At 41.2% G+C, this 24,205-nt stretch overlaps 1 protein-coding gene across 5 annotated transcripts in view; it reads left to right on the forward strand.

The window, feature by feature from the left end:
* The window catches only part of MLLT3 (MLLT3 super elongation complex subunit), a 389,891-nt gene that overhangs the window by 214,481 nt on the left and 151,205 nt on the right, over positions 1-24,205 (forward strand). For all 5 annotated transcript variants that reach the window (XM_073542701.1, XM_073542697.1, XM_073542699.1 and 2 more), the window contains one exon: positions 21,945-22,020. In XM_073542701.1, coding sequence (XP_073398802.1) covers positions 21,945-22,020 — 76 coding nt within the window. The remainder of the gene's footprint in view (positions 1-21,944; positions 22,021-24,205) is intronic.

Here is a 24,205-nt window from a genome sequence, read left to right on the forward strand (position 1 = left end):
TTAAACTCAGTTTTTATTTTTCAAGTGACAGTTTCTCTTTAAAGGGAACCGGTCACCAGGTTTTTGCTATCTATGTCATAGACCCTGATTCAAACGATGTGTCGCTTACTGGGCTGCTTTCTTCAGCTGTAATTAAATCACTATTTTATCAGCAGGAGATTATCACTAGAGGACTAGTAAGCCTGCTGTCATGTAGCCCTACAACATCTCCACCTTTGATTGGTAGTTTTTTGCCTATGCACAGCGCAGACAGAAAACGATCAGTTACATGAGTGGATATAGAAATTTCAGCATTCGGATAACTGAAATCTGCAGCAGATAAAATAGTGATTTTTATCATAACTGCAGCAAAGCACCCAGTAAGTGACACATCACTGTCACCAGGTTTTTGATATGACATCTGAACGCTGCACAATATATGGGCAGAGACACGAATTTTGAATTCCCTTTAAAGGGAGTCATTCTAATAATGTGAGATTCTCTCTCTTATCTGAAGGTATTGTTTTGTGTTTTTGTTTTGTTTTTAGTCAAAATGTAATATTGCATTTTTCCATTTCTGGGAGAGTTTCACCCTGGTGCTCCTGAAAGTGAGAACATTGTAAGGAACAATGATTAAGGGTTGTGTATCATAATTAATGTGGTCTGAGCAGAATGAACTGCGTGTAACGGAAATGAAGAACAATGGAATGCAAACTGTGATTAGGAAATCCTTCTTTCCTTCTTCTACTTTCCCATGATATTCCACATAGTTTACGGCTGTATTGTCGCTTGATCTTTTTCATAATCATCATGGAAAAGATGTGTCGTCTGCAGTTATCTATACATCCAGTTAGGAAGAAAAATATTTTACAACCTCTTGAATAATTGTTTTGATTCTGTGGACAAATAATCTAGAAAAAGATAATATACGGTAGTTCTGAGTTGTTATATTACACTTGTGGTTTTCTAATATGATCATGTATTTAATACTTTCCAGCAGGGCTGTGGAGTCGGTAAGGCCTGTTTCACACTTCCGTTTTTTCAAATCCGTCAAAATCCGTTGGTTTCCGTAAAAAAACGGATCCGCCAATTTTTTGCAGGATCCGTTTTTTTGTCCCATAGACTTCCATTAGCGGTTACCGCGGATCCGTCAAAAAAACGGATCTGTTTTTTTAAAAACGGATCCGTTTGCATCAGCTTCCGTCAAAAAAACGGAAACGGATCCGTTTGGCGGACACAAAAACGGAAGTGTGAAACAGGCCTAAGCCAAACCTCCGTATCCTCAATTTCCATGACACCGACTCCTACTGCGACTCCACCAAAATGGGCTCCCACTCCACAACTCCGACTCCACAGCCCTGCCAGGGCTATGGAGTCTGTCAGCCAAACCTCCACCTCCAACTAAAACTCCTCAATTTCCATGACTCTGACTCCACCAAAATGGACTCCGACTCCACAGCCCTGCTTTCCAGACAGTTTAGGGCTCAATTTGTAGTACTTACACATCTCTGTAACTTCCCACATGTAAATTATACTAATTTGTTAATGTAAATTACTCACAAAGGTACATAATTTGAGCTGATCTGTAATACAACTTATAATATACTTCAGCGCTGCACTCAGTTCTGCTGCTTGATTTTGTAATCCGTCCACATGCTGATTATAGGCAGCTCCTTGACAATGAGTCCGAGCCCCAGTTTCTCAGAATTTCCTTTGACATCTGACTTTCTTGTACACTGTACTGCATCTTTCAGGATGGAAATGACCAAAGCCAGGAATACTAGCAGAAATCATCTGTAATGTTGGGAAAATTGCAGCTCTGATCTAACAAAACAGCTCGGGATCCATGTAAGTGAATGATATGGATCTGGGGTAATACTCACATACACACAGCAGTAGTCTGGACAGGGAATCTGCTGCGTATTACAGTAACACAAGTCTGGATGTGTTTTTTTTTTATTATTGCTTTTTAATAGCAGCATAAATTAACCAGAAAATCTGTGGCATAATTTGATTAGCTTCGTGACTTTCACATCTGCATCCTATGCATTTTCACTGTGGGTGGCACCCTTTGCAAGTCAAAGGTTGAAGTTTGCGATATGTCTGCAGAAATGCCGCGAGACATGCAGCTACAGCAACTTGAACATAGTATCCGAGCTCGCCGAAGATGCTTTATTAGCACCTGAGCATGCTTAGATAACACTTTATCTGAGCTCGCTCATCACTACTAGGGTGCCTGATGCTGTTCTGAGTAGTTACTTTAGGAGTATGAAGGGTACTATTGAGATATCAAGTGATCTCCTAAATATTGCCCTATTTACCCCACAAGTCAGATGCGGACATTCCATTGGTGCAACAGGTGCAGCTGCACTGGGGTCCGGGAGGAGTGGGGGCCCATTTCCACCTCCAAAGTAACAAGCAGCTTTTATAGCAGACACGTTATTGTATGGAAAAGGGCCAATGTACTGATGGCCTATTCTTAGGATAGTTTGTGAATGTGTGTAACTGGTGGGTCTGCGACACCCAGCACCCCCATTGATCAGATGTTCTCATGGTCCTCAGTGGCTGGAACTGCTCAGTTGTGGAGCTGCACAGCAGAGCGCCATCATCAGAATAGTGGTTGCTGCCTGTTACTGACACCCTATTGATTCGAATGTGGAGCTTATACAGTTCCCAGCTATGGCCACTATACAGTTGATTCCGGGAACAGTTGATTGGTGGGGGTACCGGGTGTTGCATCCCCAACCAGTCAGACATTAATGATCTATCCTAGGTATCAATGTTAAAGTCCCGGACAACCTATTTGCAGCTCCAAGTTTCGTGTAAATAGAGCCCAACGCTTTGCACCCAGTTTTTGTTGTTTTCCCGCACAGGCATGTTTGGAGCCTATTAAAGGGAATCTGTCAGAAGGTTTTTGCCATGTAATCTCAAGACTGCATGAGATAAGGGCTGAAACACAGATTTCAACGATGTGCCCTTTTTTTGGCTGTGTGCTAATGTTTACTTGCAATGAAGGTCTTATCACCAGAATATTATCACTGTCTGGACTACAGCTCACATGCCTGCTAGACCCACCATGCTGCATCTAAACACTGATTGTGTCACAACTGCTGCACCCACTGCGCTAAGTGATACATCGCTGGAATCAGGGTTTCTTTTCCTTCATTATGCTGCCCTCAGATGAGATAGCAAAATCCTGCTGACAGATTCCCTTTAAGTGTTTTTGCCTTATTTTTGTAAATGTTTGAAGCATTAAAAATGTAGCTATAAACCATTTTCTTGGAAGCGAAGCTTTTTAATTGTTATAGCTTCCCCATAAGCATCCATTGTCTGCCCGCACGAGCACAAGAATTGTCTTAATTGCTTCTACCAGAGTAGTATGTTCTGCTCATAGCACCGCCATGAAGTCACGTGTATCATTCTAGATTACATTTTGGCTTGAGACTGTCCCCGTGGAACACTTCAGGCATTGCCGCTGAAGGTTCCCCATTTGACTGCCGTTCTGCGGCCCTTATCGGAGTAACATTCGCCGTGGAACATCATTGTGGTGGCAGCTGATTCATGACTTTCTCTTAATATCATGACAGCCACCTAATGCCTGCAATTTTCTGACATTGCTTCTTTTGTGGAGATCAGCTAAGAACAAAATATGCCCCGGGGAAGCACAGTTACGCTGGCTGTTCAGCAGCCTTTGGATCTCATTTAGCCACCTTATCTGCTCTAGTTGCTCTCTGGGGCTGTAAAACGGAGTGTGAAGCCTTCAGCCTTACAGCCGGCATGGCGTTTTCTTCCTTCTAGAATAGCAAGAATGGAGCCTATAAAGATCTCTGCAATTTATGAATTAACACGTCACCTCCCGTCCATGAATAGGCTCTATGGTCCCACATTACTACTTGGTGCAGTAAAACATGTTATGGCACTTAAAAGAGGCAACTAATAAAACAACCATTTTCTGGTAATGTGAATCTATAGAACATGCAAATTGCCTGTTCAGAGAGAAAGGACTAGAACTCTAGCGCCACCTATTGGAAGTAGCAGTCCTAAAAGTCAATGTCGACCCTTTAACGAGCCTTGCAATATGACTAAGGATAAAAGCCAAACCAGAATCTCAATTTGCAGACACTGTTCCGGGGTATTGCCCCTCATCAGTGCCAGGTATGACATCTGATTTGGCTGGGTAAGAGGCTTAAGTGGTAATGTTTCTCCTTGTGACTGACAAGGGGCAATACCCCGAAACACTGTCTGTAAATTGAGATCTTGTTTTGGCATGTATCCTAAGCAATGTGGCAAAGCTCGTTAAAAAGTTGATATTGACTTTTAAGATTGTTACTTCGAATAGGTGAGTTGATGTCCTCTTCCTCTCTGAAGAGGTAAGTTGCATATTTAATTTCCCAGAGGAGCATGCATGGCATATAAGTCTCCTCACTTTGGCATGCCAGGCCTGGCTTGTCACTCTGTACAAGAAGAAACATCACCCCATAGATCTGTAGAACATGGCATGTCAATATTGATTAGTGTCATTTTTGTCAATGTTGCACCTCTTCATGTTTTCGATGTGAAGATTGCTATTAATGGCCATCCGGACAGTGAAGTAAATTGTATCCCCCACCCCATCTAAACAGGAATATCCAGACTCTATTGTGTAGTTCCCAGTCTAGACCCCTTGGTTACTAAATTACCTTCAAGACAAAACTTCAAGGGCGGTGTAAAGAGAGGAAGTGGTTTGGCTTAAATTAAGCAGAACATCTTACTGAATTGATTTGCGAGTCACCGGTGCATGTAAATGTGCAGATTTTGACTTTGTGGCAACCCTTTAGGATTCCTTCAGCATTGCTATAAAGGACAAGCGCTGCTCTGTTCCGCGTGAGGCTCTCTTTACACTGTACTTCTTTTTTTCAATCAATAAATTGCTGTGGGATCCGGCCATTAATTTAGTTGTTGTACTCCTATGATGGCGTATAACAGCATTAATATGAGAGCCTAACATTTAGCAATAGCCGTTAATGTCTTTGCATGTTTAGCATATGACATGGATAGACAGTCTATAAGTTGGGTGGTGTTTAGTGACGTTTGTAGTAGGTTAGGTACTTTGCATGCTATCTATCCATTTGTTATGTTACTTATGAATGAAAAATAGTATCCTGATTGATGGATTGGATCACTAGGGCACGACCTCTGCGCTCCCAACAAATTTGGCAATGAATAATTGGTAGGATATGCTTTTATTATTTGGGGTTTTGTCCTATAAATGCACAATACAATAGGAGCAATTGTCTGAGTGCTACTGGATATTTTTGTGCCTATTTGTCGAAAAAAAATATTTTTTGACACATTTTTGTTCATTAACTTGAGCATGTATTTTTGGGAAAAAAAGCAACTTTTTTTCCCCATTTAACATGTTAGTCTTTCTTGTTACATTTTAAAAGTTTCATTTGTGTAATATGTTTCAATAGTTTAATTGAGTTCCTAATTTGCTTTGTTCCTTGACCACTTTCAACATCTCCGTGTCCTTTCGTTGGATGAAAGCATTGTCGTATATTTGCAGAGGCTACAAACCTTCACCTCTCAGTCGATTTTTAGCTGAGAAGTGGGTACCACTTATCCAGCCGAGGGAATAAATCAGATCTACAAATCAGTCTTCTGTCCTGACTACTCATCTTCTTTCTCCCTCGGGGATTCGGTGCTGATTTTCTGGTAGTCCTCTAGTCTCTATTTACACTCCGCCAACGTGTGACAGCCGCATTACATTGAGCACTGTCCACTGCTGCCGATAGAGGGCGAGAGGACTGCTGGGGACGAGAGGAGCGGTGTTTACTTTTTTAGTTTTTGTTTTTTTTATTTTAAGTTGGCTAATCTCTTTCAGTGGCTATCATTTTAGATGCACTATTTGATTCTCTATATGCAGTTTATTTGGTATGTGTTCCATCTCCTCCAGGACCTACCATTGCTACGTCTGTCTGTCACCAGGCACTGTTACATTTATTCTGTGGTTGGCGCTGTTGTTGGACAAGACGTCTACACCAGAAGCTCCGGGCGACACAGGTTCTGGACAGCTTCTGAGATTATGGTAGCTGTAGTGCTGGTCCAGTCTGGCAGTGTAGATGTGGGTTATGTCCAGCTGAAGTAATCTGCTCTCTGTTTTGGCCAATTGGATAGCCTCACTGCTTGCTAAAACTGCCAGATACATTTTGTTTTTTTCACTGGTTGGCTACATCTTTTTAGCTCCTTTTTTTGTATGTAGGTCTCTTGTTCTGACTTCTGCCCGTTTACAGACTATCCTTCTCACTGGTGTACACAGACCAAAGAGGACTCCTGTGTAAGAGCAGTAAATGGGCCCTTTGCAGTTAAATAACTCCTCAAAATGCACAATTTCACCAGTTTTGGAGGTGGAGGTGTGCCCCTTACCTCTTGGGCTCCTGTGCAGCTGTACAAGTTGCACCAAAATTTCTGCCCCTGATCCTTTTGTCTTCTCATGTTGTACCTTGTCTGTCCTCCAGATTCTGACCTGGTGACCTTACCATTCCTACCAGCCTTCATCCTACTTCTTGGCCCCATCCCATGTGTTCCTGTGTAAGGTCATATCTCTGTACAGAAGGTAAAGGGAGAAGGCCAAGGTAACCCCTGGAATCTAGTAAACATAGTGGGTAGATCTAAGGTTATTCATGGTAGCCATTTTTAGAGTTGCCAGTCAACCAATGACAAAGCCCCATTATATTACCGCAACAGTAAGTAATAACTTCATGTTGCTTTACGCCATATCTCACCAACTTTAACATAATTTTAATTTAATGTAGCTGGGTGTCAAAGATAAGGAGATGCCTACTGCCTAAGCCTACTCTGTCTCTTCAACCAGAGTGCATGGAATTGGACAGACTGCCATGAAGTGCCAAGTAATCCAGTGATGTTTGCTGGGGGGTCGAGACACTATAAATGACAACTGCATTTAAAGGACTGCTCCAATCGTTAATTCACTTTCCCAAACCTTGGCCTGTGGTATTAAGAACATTTTTTTAACTAAATTTGAGTGCAGAGTCATGTATAACAAATGTCTAGAGGTGACAGAATATCAGCAAAAAAATAAGTAAGGTTTGAGATATACGGTATGTATTAAAATTCATAGTTGAATTCCAGGACTTAAACATTTTCATAAGTGCGAATAAATATAATTTATTACTATACTTCATAGTTCTTATCCATCTATTGAATTATACAGTATTACATCATTGTGAATTTAAATCCGATTACCAAAAATAAAAAAACGATGTTTGTTAATGCAGTAGCTGAAATTAATTGAAATTACTAATAGTTGTAATTAAACAGAGTTGTTCAAGAAACTTGGCATAGCATTCTCTTGGCAAAGTAGTATGAATGTTCCAAGGTGCCTTAACTCTTTCCTTTTGAAAATTAAATTTGGATTTTTTTGTGATTAGGCTGTGTGGGATTTATACTGCCTGCTTTTAGAGAGGTTCAATTGTGTATTTTTCGTGTACCTATTTGTTGACCCAGAAGACCTAAATGTTTTTGAAGGTGTCCTCAATCCACACTAATTACTTAAGCATGCCAAAAACTTGGAACCACCAGAAATGGATTTTTGTTTTGAGGGGGGATCCATTGCATAATGATTAGAATTTACGGTAGTTTCTCCCAAAGTCAGATTATTATCCTTTTGCAAGAGGAAACGTAGGCCCAGAATAAATTGCATGGTGTTGCAAGATGCAGGACCGGACAGGCGATCTGGCAAATGCCAGAAGGGCCTGTCTGGTCATGGGCCGCCTTATCTGCTACGTTGTTAACAGAATCGGTGTTCTCAAGACACCCATACTATTATTAAGACCCCCATACACATTAGACTATACTGGGTGCAGAATTATTAGGCAAGTTGTATTTGAGAGGATTCTTTTTATTATTGAATAACCACTATGTTCTCAATCGGCCGAAAAGACTCATAGATATCAAAGCTTAATATTTTTGGAAGTTGGAGTGGGTTTTTTTTTTTAGACTTGGCTATCTTAGGAGGATATCTGTTTGTGCAGGTAACTATTACAGTGCAGAATTATTAGGCAACTTAATAAAAAAACAAATATATACCCATCTCACTTGTTTATTTTCACCAGGTAAACCAATAGAGCAACACAAAATTTAGAAATAACCATTTCTGACATTCAAAAACAAAACAAAAAAAAATCAGTGACCAATATAGCCACCTTTCTTTACGATGACACTCAAAAGCCTTCCATCCATAGATTCTGTCAGTTGCTTGATCTGTTTACAATCAACATTGCATGCCGCAGCCACCACAGCCTCCCAGACACTGTTCGGAGAGGTGTACTCTTTTCCCTCCCTGTGGATCTCACATTTTGAGGGACCACAGATTCTCTATGGGGTTCAGATCAGGTGAACAAGGGGGCCATGTCATTATTTTTTCTTCTTTTAGACCTTTACTAGCTAGCCACACTGTGGAGTATTTGGATGCATTTGATGGAGAATTGTCCTGCATGAATATTATGTTTTTCTTGAACGATACCGACTTCTTCCTGTACCACTGCTTGAAGAAGGTGTCTTCCAGAAACTGCCAGTAGGTCTGGGAGTTGTGCTTCACTTCATCCTCAACCCGAAAAGGTCCCACAAGTTCATGTTTGATACCAGCCCATACCAGTACCCCACCTCCACCTTGCTGGCGTCTGAGTCGGAATGGAGCTCTCTGCCCTTTACTGATCCAGCCTCGGGCCCATCCATCTGGCCCATCATGAGACGCTCTCATTTCATCAGTCCATAAAACCTTAGAAAAATCAGTCTTAAGATATTTCTTGGCCCAGTCTTGACTTTATATCTTATGTTTCTTGTTCAAAGGTGGTCGTTTTTCAGCCTTCCTTACCTTGGCCATGTCCCTGAGTATGGCACACCTTCATCTTTTTGATACTCCAGTAATGTTGCAGCTCTGAAATATGGCATAACTGGTGGCAAATGGCTTCTTGGCAGCTTCATGCTTGATTTTCCTCAATTCATGGGCAGTTATTTTGCGCCTTTTTTTATCAACACACTTCTTGCAACCCTGTTGGATATTTGCCATGAAACGCTTGATTGTTCGGTGATCATGCTTCAAAAGTTTGGCAATTTCAAGACTGCTGCATCCCTCTGCCAGACATTTGACTTTTCAGTGTCTGTCAAATCTCTCTTCTGACCCATTTTGCCAAAGGAAAGGAAGTTGCCTAATAATTAAGCACACCTTATATAGGGTTTTGATGTCATTAGACCACACCCGTCATTACAGAGATGCAAATCACCTGATTTACATAATTGGCAGTTGACTTTCAAGCCTATACAGCTTGGAGTAGGACAATATGTATAAAAAGGATGATGTGATCAAAATACTCATTTGCCTAATAATTCTGCACCCAGTGTAATGTCAACCGAACCCACAGCTATTGACAGGTTTGACCAAAAGGCTGATTTGTATGGGGATGCTGACAGACTGATGGTCAGGAGAGATGTTGATCGTGCATGTCTAAATTTGGACTGTCGATTGCATTGTTCTCCTGGTGATTGGCCGCCGACCGACGTATCAGCTGTTGGCTTTCTCATGGAGAACACAGGAGTGTTTGGTCAAACAAGTGATCCTGTGTATGGGCGTGTCTGCTTGGATGGCTGACAGCTGAATAATCATTGGAAGCATTGTTCAACTGACAGCCATATAATAGAAAACCGCACAGCTGCATAAGCTTGTTTTTGCATGATGTCACAGACCTGGTATTGTATTATTTTTAGTTCGGTTTATCAGGGGTTAATCTGACTAGGGGCTCAGCAACAGCTTAAATGAGTTGTGGTGTTTGGTTCTTTGCTCTCCTCAGAGCAGGTCTGTTAAGATTGGGCCAGAGAAAGGGCGCCAAAATGTAAGCCATAAATATACCTATATTCCTGTCAGGACTACATACCAACTGAAGAATTCTTTAAAGGGAATCTGTCACCCTTTTTTTGGCCTTTCAGCTGCCGGCATAGACATCGGGGGCTTATCTACAGCATTCTGTACTGCTGTAGATAAGCCTCCGATGTAACCTGTAAGAGAAGAAAAACACGTTATATTATACTCACCGAGGTGGGCGGTCTGGTGCGATGGGTGTCACCGTCCGTCCGGCGCCTCCCTTCTTCATGCGATGACATCCTCTTCTCCCGTCCTGTAATGGCTTCGGCGCAGGCGCATTGCTCTGCCCTGTTGAGGGCAGAGCAGAGTCCTGCAGTGCGCAGGTGTCGGGAGAGACCTGGCGCCTGCGCACTGCAGAATTCTGCTCTGCCCTCAAAAGGGCAGAGCAATGCGCCTGCGCCAGAGCCATTTCAGGACTGGAGAAGAGGACGTTATCGCATGAAGAAGGGAGGCGCCGGACCCGCAACACCCATCGGACCGGACCGCCCACCTCGGTGAGTATAATATAACGTGTTTTTCTTGTCTTTCAGGTTACATCTGGGGCTGATCTACAACATTACAGAATGCTGTAGATAAGCCCCCGATGTCTATGCCGGCAGCTAATAGGGGGAAAAAAGGGTGACAGATTCCCTTTAAGTTCCCAGCCGCCCTCCCTGATTTTTTATGGACTTTATTATTTTATACTGTCGAGGTCCTTTATTAGTGAGAATAAGTCACCTTTCTAAGGTGGACGAGTTTCTGGTTTGTTATTGGTTACAGGTAAAATCGCCCAGGTGGATTGGTTCTGGTATTTTATTAAATTGATTATTTAATTAATGATTATCCCATTTTATGGATTTATGAAATGAAACTCATACTAATTTTTTCAAGTAATCTCTTAATAAAGGCACCTCGGCCAATTTTTGACACCACAGCAGTTGTCGTGTGTCTTATTTCGTATTAGAGTTAAGTGGGGGTCATGCAATGGGTCTTGTGTCATCATGACCAGCTTTGGATTTGCTTCCATTTTCCCAGGAAGTCTCCCCCACCCCCCATGTTTTCTTCTTTGTCGCCCAATGATTCATTTGCACAGATAGATGTGCTTCCCACCAAAAGGATTTTAAGGTCCACATAAATGATCGAATCAGCCGACTTATAACCGGCACAGGCCGGCATTCTTAGGAATACTCAATTGGGCAACTAAGGCTGTGGTTACACAGCGACATTTGTCACGCAACAGCAACTCTCAATTTGTGACAATTTTAGTACTGAAATATTGCTCTAGAAAAAAAGTCAAATTGCAACTGCATGCGACTTGCATTGAAGTGTATGGCAAGCAGGTCCCATGCGATTTGTGCCTCTGTTGCAGTCACTGTAGGTCGCAGAATGACGCCATAGGAAATATGTGGATGCGATGTTGCAATGCGACACATAGTTGTGTACCCGTAGGCTAGCTGTATGAGGTCCTTGGTATTCATGGCAGCAAGAACTACCATGTGTTCATTCAGCGCTTTCTTTTTCTCTTCAGTTTACAAATCCGTGTAAAGTATTTTCAGTTTTCCTCAGTAGCACCTTCGTTTCCATGACAGACCATTATTACATATGGCAAGCAATAGCTTTTTACTTGGCTCTAGATGAATGCACAAGAAACCTTTAGAAACACTCGGTGGTCTTGTAAAATTTCAGGATCCTTAAAGCCACAAATCCCCCCCCCTATTTAGCAGGGCATGCAGCCAAAATAAGATTCTGCCTGATAACGTCCTTCTGCCTCATATTGAAGACCGCAACATTGACCTGAATGGTTACAACTTAAGAAGATCGTGATTCTGTGGTGAAGGCCATTATCCTGGACAGTAAACACTAAAATCTGCAAAATTTGCCCAACTAATAATATAATTGGTGTTCTTTACTGTGTATTTATATTCTACATCTCTGTACATTTTGAGGTTTATTTCAGCAGGCCACGATGAATTGGGAATGAGATGTTTTCCCCAACAGTTTTATAAAGTGCTTGAGTTGTATTACAGCTTCATCTCAATCTCTGCAGTTATTTTTCTCAGGGGGAAGAAAGGAAATCTGTATTTTTCTCTTATCCGAGGGAGTTACATTTATTTTGGCCACTTTCTCTTTAGAGCAGATAAAATCCTGCAAGTAAAACATGACCGCGCCAGCCAACCCAAACAAAGTCCTTAAAGTGATGGACGGTGCTTGATTTATCACTGCCGAGCCCAGAGGTACTTTTACTTCTAGTGACAATAAATGTCCACGAAAAAAAGGAGAAAATTATTTTATACCATGTCCTTCACACAGAACATTCTCTTTAGAGCGTCACTCTAGGACTTGCTCACAATATCCGTATTACTTCCTTTTTTTAGGCGCTTGAACTCTGTGCTAGGCATCCAAATGAAAAGGGCAGGACAAGAAAGGTCTGACAGCCAAATTGCTTCCCGGAGAGCCCTTCTCCGTCAGCCTCTGATTGTCTGAGCCTAATACAGTAGTACCTATAATGCTCCTTATTAATGTTTTCTGCTAGATACTAGACACAGTATACCCCCCCAGTATACTTACAAACTATCCTTAAAGGGTTGTCTTATGTTAACGTCACCCTATGCACTTTAAGGGCAAATATCATAAAAGGGTGCACCCTCTTAGGGCCGGTACGGAGAGCTACTGTATAGGAGTGGCTCTTTTTGGTAACTTTGAGTCATCATTTCATTACTAGGTTGGCTATTAATCTTGATGGCTAGCATGCAACATTGAATGCTACATACATGCCTGAGTGCAGCAACATCTGCTATTTGTAGGAGCTTTAGTGGAATTGGCTGATCACCCCTGGGGATGCCATCTGAAAGGGGGGGGTTTCTGATGGGACCAACTATTTAGGTTATCTGCATTGTCATTCGTAACTATTGTGTGATCTTTTGAGGACATAAAATCACTAATGTTCGATTAGCCAAAAGTTGTGCTCCAACCCCCATCTGTTGAATTTATCACTCCCTGTGCATTGCTTCATGGTTTCTTTTTTTAATCTGTCTTCTAGCAGTGCATATAATTATCCATGTTGGCTCTCATAGGGCTAAAATTCTCTCTCAAGTGTCACTGGAAAGGTACTTTTTTTTTTTTTGTTAGGATCCAAGGTTAACCTAATTTATAGAAGGCCATCATTCAAATTGTTTTTGTTAAATTATTCAATTCTAACACGCTTAATCACTTTTGGAACCTGGGGCAAAAAGACCTACTCATGCTTAACATATTAAAGAGAACCAGTCTCGAACTTTTACCCCCCTGACCCAGCCTCCAAATCATCAATATGATTTATACAGCCTTTTGAAAGATATCACCTTTGGTCTCTTTATGATCCCCAAAGTGCCTCTGCTGCATACGTGAAAAATTGCTTTTTGAAGTTCTACATAAATCAGTCTGGAAGTGCGACGGGTAGTGATGATGCACTTTCAGCTCCTAATCCTCATGTTGTATTCCGAGCCTATTACCACCCTCCTCTGATTAAATGGCAGGTCGTCAGACAAGTACCAAGCGAATGACCTATCAATCAAACAGGGCAAGGTGGTGCCAAGCAGGGAAAACATCCTGAGGCTGAGGAGCTGGAAGTGCATCGTTATGCCCCAATGCACTTTCAGACTGTTCCAGAATATCTTTCATAGGTCTACACAACTGGGTGGGGGACATTTATGACAGGTTCCCTTTTTAAAGGCTTTTCTTTAGGACATGGCAGTAGGTAATGATTTGCATGTTTTTATCCAGTATCCTTGAATGTGAATTAATTCCCTTATTGTTTGGATATGTGATAGACTTGGTCTTGTGTGGGCAGATCTTGTCACACAGTTCAATTTCTCAGCTACCATAAGTGCCAGTGGTCTTCGCTTCATTGAATTTGTATGTGTGATGAAAAAAATGTAAAATCATAGGTCTGCTGTGAGTTTCTTTTAATAGTTTCAATGCATTTTTTTTTTTTTTAAATTTACCATCCGCGTTAATAATTAAATTTGGTCTTCCTCATCATTCAGCGTCTGTCTTCCAGTGGGCACAAATATAGCACTTTGTTGTGACAACAGCTTTGCCCATTAAATCCATATTTGCTGTCAGGGGGATAAAAATGTGACAAGAGCCTGCTAGAAACTATGGATTATTGCAGTTTTTTCCTTAATGGCCCGAACGGTCGCATATGGTAATATGCCTTGTAAAACTTACCTGTCATCATTACGCTGGGTGACTAGGAGTTCAGTAAGAAAGCGCTGTCTGGCTCTGATTTTGTTTTTTCTTCTAGTTTACCAGTACATGCATGCAACATGAATTCTATTACACTCCCACATAGAACACAGCCAATCCCGCTAACGGTTCTCTCATTAGGCCAGTGCTTGGGAGGGCGCTCTGCCACCACTGGCATAGCTTTCAGTTCCTCCATAACAATGGCACATTATGCAGCACATCCTACCGTGGTCCAAGACTATCCTTTTTTTTTTTTTTTTTCCGACCTGGTACGAGACAATACTTTTTCCCAACCTGACACAACCCAGCCTTAAGACACCTATGACGCCAGAGGCCAAAGTAGGATTTTAAAGGGAAGTTTAGAAGCCTATATTGGAGATGGCAATATGTTACTAATATTCTACATGATGCATTTTTACAAACGATGATTTGGTGGACCCATGGCTGGATTATAGTAATCTTTGTGGTCTTATAGTAGTTACGTTAGTAATAGCCAAGATCTCTGGCAGTGTAGGGTGATGAAAAGGTTAATGGTTGTGTTAATAGTGTAAGGTGCTTATAGATTGTTATCCACAGCATAGGTGATGACTTGGTGACTGGCTAGGATCCAACCACTGAGACCCCAACCTATCTCCAGAACAGCACGCCATTTGAATGGCTTAGTAGTGTGCCAATATACCTGACTTTCTCTGGTAGCCCCATAGAGAATTAATGAATTGGCAGTTAAGCATACACGCTGCTTCTCCACTCCAGTGGGGGACAAAAGTGTCCTTCTTTGTAGATTGCGGGGGTCTTAGCTCTTAGACCCAATAACCTACAAGTTATAACTAGAGTTAAGTGAATATGTTCAGAAACTATCGCCAAATCCGAATTTGCCATTTTTGTACCCTCCCTATCCGTGCCGAATTTGTTTGACAATCGGTTCCGAACATATTCGCTCAACTCTAGTTCCAATGATGTTTGGCTGTGTTCAGCAAATATTGCAAATACAATATTCGCCGTTGATCGTTATCCAAACCAAATTTTGTAAGATTCGCTCAACTCTAGTTACAACCTATTCCTTGGATAGTTGTAACTTTTTGTGACTAAAATACCCCTTTTGATTTATAAATATTTTTTTCCCATATATGTGGAACAGGCCACAACTAATGAGTACAAGCGCAACTGTAAAGTAGTAGAAACAACCTGTAAATGTGTTCACACTGAGGATATTCACTTTTTTGGACTGGACCTATTTACAGGCCAAGCTGTCTGGTAAGTGCTTCATTCAGAGTATGTCTGCTTGAGTTAACAACTGATGAGCTGGAGAATGTGACAGCATTAACAAGAAGGGATCATGAGTGGGCCTGTGTTTTTCTGCCAATGGACTTGTGTGCTGATAAGACATGTTAGACTGGTCAAATACATTTGCTACTTCAAAGTCCAATTCAGTCTAAATGAACTAACTACCTACTGTTCTTGTATTCAGGATGTCTTTGAGAAGCAGTAGGGACCTCCTTATCTTGAGCAGAAGAAATAAGTTCTACTCACTCTGTTGTGAGCACATCAAACTCACAAGTTATTGTACGATTCAACCCAACAGGAAGTCCTTCAGCTCCAAAATTTGATTCATAGTTTGTCTTAGTCCTTCAAGAGGACTTGGTCTAAGAGGAGCCATACTTTAGGTTAAAAATTCACAGGATAGTTTTAGCGAAAATGCTGTTTATGGGAAAATGCAGTGCAGTGCTCTGAGAAACTTGATCTATCACTATCCCACCAAAACACATGCACATACACTGCCCTAAGCTAGCTGGCAAACACAGGGGGGATGGATGTCCCCGCTTGTGCAGCCCTTTTCATAAATGCGCTAAGCACCTTTAGTTTGTGAACATGAAAAATATTTTCACATTTGTTTTGGAGTCTTGAGGACCAATTATTAGTTTTCTGATTTCATGGTCTTAATTTACATATTTAGCTTACAATGGTAGTCCAAAAGCAATTAATTATGGTATGTAACTTGCGGGGGCCATTGTGTACAATTAGTGCTTTGATTGGATCAAAAATAAAAAATGGTCCACTTGCATTTTGTAAAATTGTCTATAGCATGCTTAAGAATTCTGAGAAACAAATGTGCAGTCCACATATTACTATACTGAATATAATATTCATGGTTTGTCTACCTGGTTTTCTATGTAGTAGGCTATGTCCAACCAATTTTTTTTTTTTTCATACCCTGTATGGTATATGTAGCCGGGGCAGCACGGTGGCTCAGTAGATAGCACTGCATCCTTGCAGCGCTGGATTCTTGGGTTAAAACCCCACAAAGGACAACAACTGCAAGGAGTTTGTATGTTCTCCCTGTGTTTGCGTGGGTTTCCTCCGGGTACTCCGGTTTCCTCCCACATTCCAAAGACATACTGATAGGGAATTTAGATTGTGAGCCCCATTGGGGACAGTGATGATGATGTGTGCAAACTGTAAAGCGCTGCGGAATATGTTAGCGCTATATAAAAATAAAGATTATTTTTATGGATTGTGTCACCTAGGTTCCTACCACCTAACTTGAAAGCAGCATAATGTAGAGAAAGAGCCTGATTCCAGCAATGTGTCACTTACTGTGCTGCTTGGTGTAGTTTTGATAAAATCAAACCGTTTTAACAGCAGGAGATATTCACTATAGAACTAGTAAACCAGCTTCCATGTAGTCCTCTGTATTCATGAGTGGTGTGTAACCCCGCCCACACCACTGATTGGCAGCTGTGTACAGTGTGCATATACAGAAAGCTGCCTATCAGTGGTGTGGGCGGGGTTAGGAAAAGCTCAGCATTCAGACAACTGCTAAATCTGGGTTTTTATCAAAACTGAATCAATCGGCCCTGGGAGTAATACATTACTGGAATCCAGGTCTCGGCCTCTACAACATGTTGCTATCAGATTTAGTTTCAGAAACCTCTGCTGACAGATTTCCTTTAAATTGTGATCTTGTGTTAAGATGCAACATGAGCCTTCATTGAAACATGGTCTAATTGTTGAGTCAGGCTGTGTGTCCAGTGGAGTTGAGCAATGGACTAAAGTGCTGTCTAGCATTTCACATAAGTTAATTTTGCTTGGTTTAGTATGCTGGCAGCCTGGAGAATGGGACAACGGTTCAATCTATCCGCTTCTAAAGTTGGTGTAATATTCTCATCATCTGAAGTAATAACCTATGATTTATAGAGATCATGGAAATGCTTGCTGGGATTGCCTTGAAGCCATCTTTGATTCCGGAATATCTAGCCACGCAGCAGTGTCTGGGGAACTTTTAACCGTATTTGTCTGTGAAAAAAACCGTGGCCTCAGGCCATTTTTTTATGTATAAAAGAACTTCAGTCTGTCTCATTTATTATATTTATAGCGAGGAATATGTATTGTAAATCCAGAAGAGGTTTGACAAAGCCTATAATTAAGGCGAGACATAGTAAAATAACATTGTTCTTTTCAGACCTCTGTTTGGTTATGGCTTGTGTCTCAGACATCCATTATCAATGTCTAGTATAAGTACATATTATAAATCAAGTGGTGTATTATTAAGCAGTTCTGGCTAACCCTACGTAGCGTTCTGGTCTGGTTAGCAGAGGCTTCTTTTCAGATTTCCTAGTTCATACAAGACCACCATTAAAAGGAGTATATCCGTCCAATTATAGAGTAGAGTGAGAAAGGAAAAGGGAAATTTGGTTGCAAAGAGTAAGGATTCGCTCGCAATGTATGAATTTGACGAGTAAACATAACATTACACTCTGATCAATGAGTTAGTGTTGATCTGTGAGTCTTTCCTCAGCTGTAATCAGGCTGAGGAAAAATCACAACATGCTACGAATGGGCACGTATATTGGTCGAGACTCGCCAATGCAAGTCAAGGGTGCGAGAAAAAAAAACGGAAGGCACACAAACCATGCGTATGCTGTCCAGTTTTTACACACACAATTATAAAGGGATCACAAAATTGCAACAGCTAAGCACATTAAATTCACATCCAGAACCCTGAGAATGTATAAATAGAATAGATAAATATCCTACCGATTATATAATTTCACAACTCCCTATATATTATAAACTTGCACCCTTTACTGTATGTCATGTGCAGTTTATTGTTGAGCTTCTTTAACCTAATTATTTAATAAATGAAGAAAAAAATAGGTGGGGTCCCCCCCCATTTTATGAAACTAGCAAAGGTAAAGCCGACAGCTGTGAGCTTATATTATCAGACTGGGAAGGTCCAAGGTTATTGGGCCCTTCCCAGTCTAAAAACCCCATCCTGCAGCCGCCCCAGATATGACACATCGCATTACACGTGCCAGTTCTGGAGCTTTGCCCTCATTTTTCCGGATTGCCCAATGCATTGGCAATTGGGGTAATGAGACTATGGGGTTGATGTCAGCTGTGAATTGTCAAAAATCACAGCTGGCATCAAGCCCTGGTGTTATTAATGGAGAGGTGTCTATCAGACACCCCCATTACTAACTCAGCAATAAAAAAAAAAAAGACACATATGCAAAAAATACTTTATTTGAATAAATACTCCCTGACACTTTCCCTGGCTTACCAATTTATTTAAAAAAAAAACAAAACACACAAACAGAGCGGAGTCCAGGGAATCTGACGTAGTCCACAATTGTAAACCTGAAAAACACAAAAAGAGAGAAATAAAAACAAGGTGCTGTTCCTCGTTCACTAGTTTATTAGAAAATAAGTCCAACGTTTTCCATTGCTTCCCTTGATGTTCCCTGATTTTGTCATTAAAATCCTATGGAGATTCATTCTGGATTTGAACAGCACTGCCCTCATTAGGAGCGACAGAATTTGCACATCTAATGTGATGCGCCACCACGTCTGGGGAGGCTGCGGGCTGATATTTTTAGGCTGGGAAGGGCCCAATAACTGGGGACCTTCCAAGTCTGATAATATCAGCCCACAACTATCTGCTTTACCTTTGCTGATTTCATGAAATATGGAGGACCCTATGTATTTTTTTTTAAATGTATATATTTGGTTAAACAAGCCTAAAAAGATGTATTGTAAACTCCACATGAAAGGCACTAATATGAAGGGGACTTATGAAATTGTCTGCTTGTCTGTCTGTCTATCTATCTGTTTTTTCTTTTTAAATCTACTTTGTTTCCAAGTTAAATATTTGCTTCTCTAAAAAGAATGCAGTTTTATGTATGGACTGGCATAAAAAACTGCAGGTACTTGCTCCCTATAACCATGAACAAGCTTCTTACACCTCTCAACTGGAATTTTAGACCACTCTTCTTTTGCAAACTGCTCCAGGTCTCTGATATTTGAAGGGTGCCTTCTCTCAACGGCAATTTTAATATCTCTCCTCAGATGTCCAATGGGATTTAGACTCCAGTGCTTTTGTTTCCATGCATTTCTGGGTGCTTCTTGAAATATGTTTGGGGTCATTGTCCTGCTGGAAGACCTGTGACCTAGGAAGCAAACCTAGTTTTCTGACACTGGGCACTACATTGCGATCCAAAATACTTTGGTAATCTTCAGATTTCTTGATACCTTGCACACAGTTAGGACACTCAATGCCAGAGGCAGCACATCAACCCCAAAACCTCTTTGAACTTCCACCATATTTGACTATAGGTACTGTGTTCTTTTCTTTGTAGGCCTCAATTCATTTTTGGTAAACAGTAGAATGATGCGCTTTACCAAAAAGCTCCGTCTTGGTCTCATCTGTCACAAGACACTATCTCAGAAGGATTTTGGCTTACTGATGTATATTTTGGCAAACTGAAGTCTAGCTTTTTTATGTCTCTGTGTCAGGAGTGGGGTCCTCCTGGATCTTCTAACATAGCATTTAATTTCATTCAATTGTCGACGGATAGTTTGCGCTGACACTCATGCAACCTGAGCCTGCAGGAGAGCTTGAATTTCTTTGGAATTTGATTGGGGCTGCATATTCCGCATCCAGACTGTAATGCATTGCAACCTTTCATCAGTTTTTCTCTGCCATCCAGATTAGCTACAGTGCCATGGTTTGTAAACTACTTGATTATGTTGCACACTTTGGATGAAGGAGCATCAACTTCTCCTGGAGATGGACTTGTAACCTTGAGATTGTTTATACTGTTATCAAGTCCTCAGACAGTTCTCTTCTCTTTCTGTTCTCCATGCTTAGTGTGGCACATAAGTTCTCCCCTTTTTATCTGGTTTCAAGTGAGATTTTCATATTGCCCACACCTGTTACTTGCCACTGGTGAGTTTGAACGAGCATCACCTTTTGCAAAGGTGCCAACAATTTTGTTCCACCCATTTTTGAGGGTTTGTGGGAAATTATGTTCAATTTGTCTTTTTTTCCACTTATTTTGTGTTGTTCCAATAAACATAAACGAAATAAACATATGCATAACAAAATGTATAATTGCAATAATTTTCTGTGAGTAATGCTTCATTTTATGGAACAATTTAAAGGGTGCACTATCGGTCATGACTGTATCTTATCAGAAAATTCTGCTTCTTTCACCTCCTGGACTGATTATTCATTCTCAATTCATGGGCAAAATCTGTGTTCAGTGAATTCAGGCTTTCCTGTTGCTGAAATAGATTGCAGCTGGTGCTCATAAAGGTCTTTAGGAGAACTGTAAATGGTTTCTGGAGAACTTGCAGTAGATTGTCTGGGCCTGCCTCTCGTTCTACCCCCCCTCCATAGAATTTAAAAGCACCAACTGACATTTTTCTATCCAGCAGTGGGAAAATCACTGAACTCAGACTTTACCACTATTACCATTGAATTGAGTAAAAGGAGAAAGAAGCAGATTTTTCTGATAAGATATATTATTATAATGCTGCTTGTTTTTTTTTGTTTTATTGATTTCTTAAATAAAAATTAAAATGATGGTTGCTCTCTAATGTTCATCATTCATGTAATAGCTGCAATGCATTAGCTGTATTTAGCGGCCACATGGTATCTATGCCAGCATCATCGCTGAGTCAGTGGTAACGTGAATAATGAATGCAGTGTCATCACTGTTGGACTGGCAGGGACAGCCAGAGCATCAGCATCGGAGCATTTAACAAGTTATTAGAGTTCTTGTATTAGACTTTTTTTGAAGAAATCCTGGACATCCCCTTTAAGAGGTTATTAAAGAAACTCCACATAATATTGTTCCCTATGCTGCTAGAAACGTGAGCATCTGATTCAGCTACCAAGTCAGCATCTTTCTAATTGTGAGAAAAGGGCTGTGGAAGGCTGTAAATCTGCCGGCTCATTATGAACAGTAACAATGGATTGATTTACAGGGTGTAGCAACTGTTGGGCTTATTTGGTGTATGTGCAGAAAGATGCAGCTAAGCTCTAGGGCTTTTCGCTGCTTGCTGGCTACTTGCAGTCTCTAGGCTCTGCTGGATTTACTGACAATGTAATCCTAATGAAAATATTCTTGAGACGAGCTGACGGGCACGCGGTAAACTCCTTGCATGCCTGACACTTCTTAAGTATTACCCCCATTAAGGGTGCACAATGCTGAATGTAGGGGAGCTGACGCTAGTACAGCAAATTCACGATCATTCGTGTAGTGAAGGTCCTAACTGTCCAGTGCCCTTATGATTGCACCCAGTATGTGTGTGTGTGTGTGTGTATATGTGTGTGTGTGTATATATATATATATATATATATATATATATATTATATTATATTATATTATATTATATTATATTATATTATATTTTATTTTATTTTGTAATGGGGCATGCTAAAAAAAGAGAACAGTGGGAAAGCTACTTCTGTGGAGTCTGCCATTGAGGACTGCCCCCGGAAGCACCTCTTAAATGTAACATACAATTAATCCAATTTTTCTTTTACTCTATACAGTCCGGACAGCCAAGCCCAGCGAGTTCCACGTCTAGTTCCAGTTCCAGCTTGGTGCCACCCCATAACCCCAGACAAGGTATTAAACTAATAAAGAGTTATAATTACTGCCTGTCCCATTCCGTATTTGTATACTTGAATATTCTCCGTTTTTGTCGGTACTGTGCAGTGGTATTATCGCCAGGCAGTCTGTTCTATCTTGTTCCTGCTACTGTTCCTTTTCTCGCTCTTGTTCCTCCAGTAACACTTACCGTACATATGTATGTGCGAATGATATGAGCAGCTGCTTATGAAAGCTTTGTTCCCCTTATATTATCTGGGTGCATAATACAATCCTCATGGGACCTAACAGGGCAATTCTAAATCCCTAGGAGGAATGTAACTCTTTTCTTCATTGCCTACAATGTGGTCACATTTTCTATATATATTTGATGCTCTACATGGATGGTTTTATATTCTGGTCACCTTGTCTAACCTTAGAATGTGAAATAAGTTTCATTGGTTGAGAAATAGATGCAAGGCTTTACATAGAAATTGTGGGGCCCCATAGCACTAGTCCTCCCCCCCCACAAAAAAAAAAATCAACTGGGTCTCAGAAGAGCATATGTCTCAACTTTGCAGCCCTTAAAAAATAATTTTTCCCCCATTTAAGCCCATTGGTGTGATCACGTACGAAGATACCCCTTACATGGCCTTCATAAAGTATGATGCCAGCAAATTTGCCCCACAAACCCAATAGGATGGCCCCCACAGTGATCCCAACAGAGCATGATGGCCTCCTTAGTCCCACACACATAGTATGATGGCCCCACAATCTTCCATATAGTATAGTGGCCCACTAAAGTCTATGGGGATCAGTGTAAAATGGATGAAACACGGAACACATACTTTGTACTCCAGTGTTCTGAGTTTCATCTTTTTTTATACTGAAATGTAAAGCGCTGTGGAATATGTTGGCGTTATAGAAATAAAATAATTCTTATCCTTTAAGAGTCAATTGCTAAAAAGATAGGCTAACTGCTTTTAGTGAAAAAATACAGAAGAGCAATAAAACATGCCGCTAGGATGAAACCTGACAAAATAATTTGGGTAGTATCTGTCCTGTAGTATCACTCTGCGTGACTGTAGCCTTATAGACCCATTTAAGGATAAGGAGATCAAAAATTGGTCCTGGAGCTGGAACACCCAGCAGTCAACGTCAAACTGTGGGCACACCTGGCTGCAGATCTTCTGTTCCTCTGCAAATGCACCATCATGGAAATGAAAAATGTTCTTAGTAAATATTCCACCTAATTTATCAAATTGGAGTATGTGATATAAATATTTGGTTCAGTGTGCTAAGAGAGGCATGTTAGATGTTACACAGATGTAATCACTCTACGCTTACAGACTGCTTGGCGTCGCTTTCCTCCAAGGCTGCCTTTGGCCAAGCAGTCTGGAAGCATAAGTACTCATGGTCATTACATTAGGCACCTGTTGGAATATAGTGCTTTTTTTGTAAATGGAATCTGTCACCTAATTTTCGGCCTATCAGCTGTGGCCACTGCCATCAGGGGCTTATCTACAGCATTCTGTAATGCTGTAGATAAGCCCCCGATGAAACCTGAAAGATAAGAAAAACACGTTAGACTATGCCCACTGGGGGGCGGAGTCGGGTGTTGTGGGTGTGGCGGTCCGGCGCCTCCCATCTTCATACGATGATGTCCTCCTTACTTGTCCCTCGGCTCCTGCGCACGCGTACTTTATCGGCTCTGTTGAGGGCAGAGTAAATTACTGCAGTGCGCAGGCGCCGGAAAAGGTCAGAGAGGTCGGCGCCTGCACACTGCAGTACTCTGCTCTGCCCTCAACAGGGCCGATAAAGTACGCGTGCACAGGAGCCGAGGGAGAAGCAAGGAGGAGGACGTCATCGTATGAAGATGGGAGGTGCCGGACGGGACGGCGACACCCATCGGACCAGACCGAACGCTGGGGTGAGTATAATCGAACTTTTTTATTTTTTCTCTTTCAGGTTACATCGGGGGCTTATCTACAGCATTACAGAATGCTGTATACAAGCCCCTGATGGCAGTGGCCGCAGCTGATAGTCCAAAAATGGGGTGACAGACTCCCTTTAACTATTGGGGAGACTTTTTTTTTTTTTCTAATATTTATACCCCAACCTTCAATGTGTTATCTCCTGACTTAATTGTTACAACTTATACGCAGATTTGCATAACGTGGTACTAAAAATGCATTTACACACCGAGATGCACAACGTCAAACGA

Source organism: Dendrobates tinctorius, unplaced genomic scaffold (assembly GCF_039654945.1).
Source record: "Dendrobates tinctorius isolate UK_male_01 unplaced genomic scaffold, ASM3965494v1 ptg000128l, whole genome shotgun sequence".
NCBI lineage: Eukaryota > Metazoa > Chordata > Amphibia > Anura > Dendrobatidae > Dendrobates > Dendrobates tinctorius.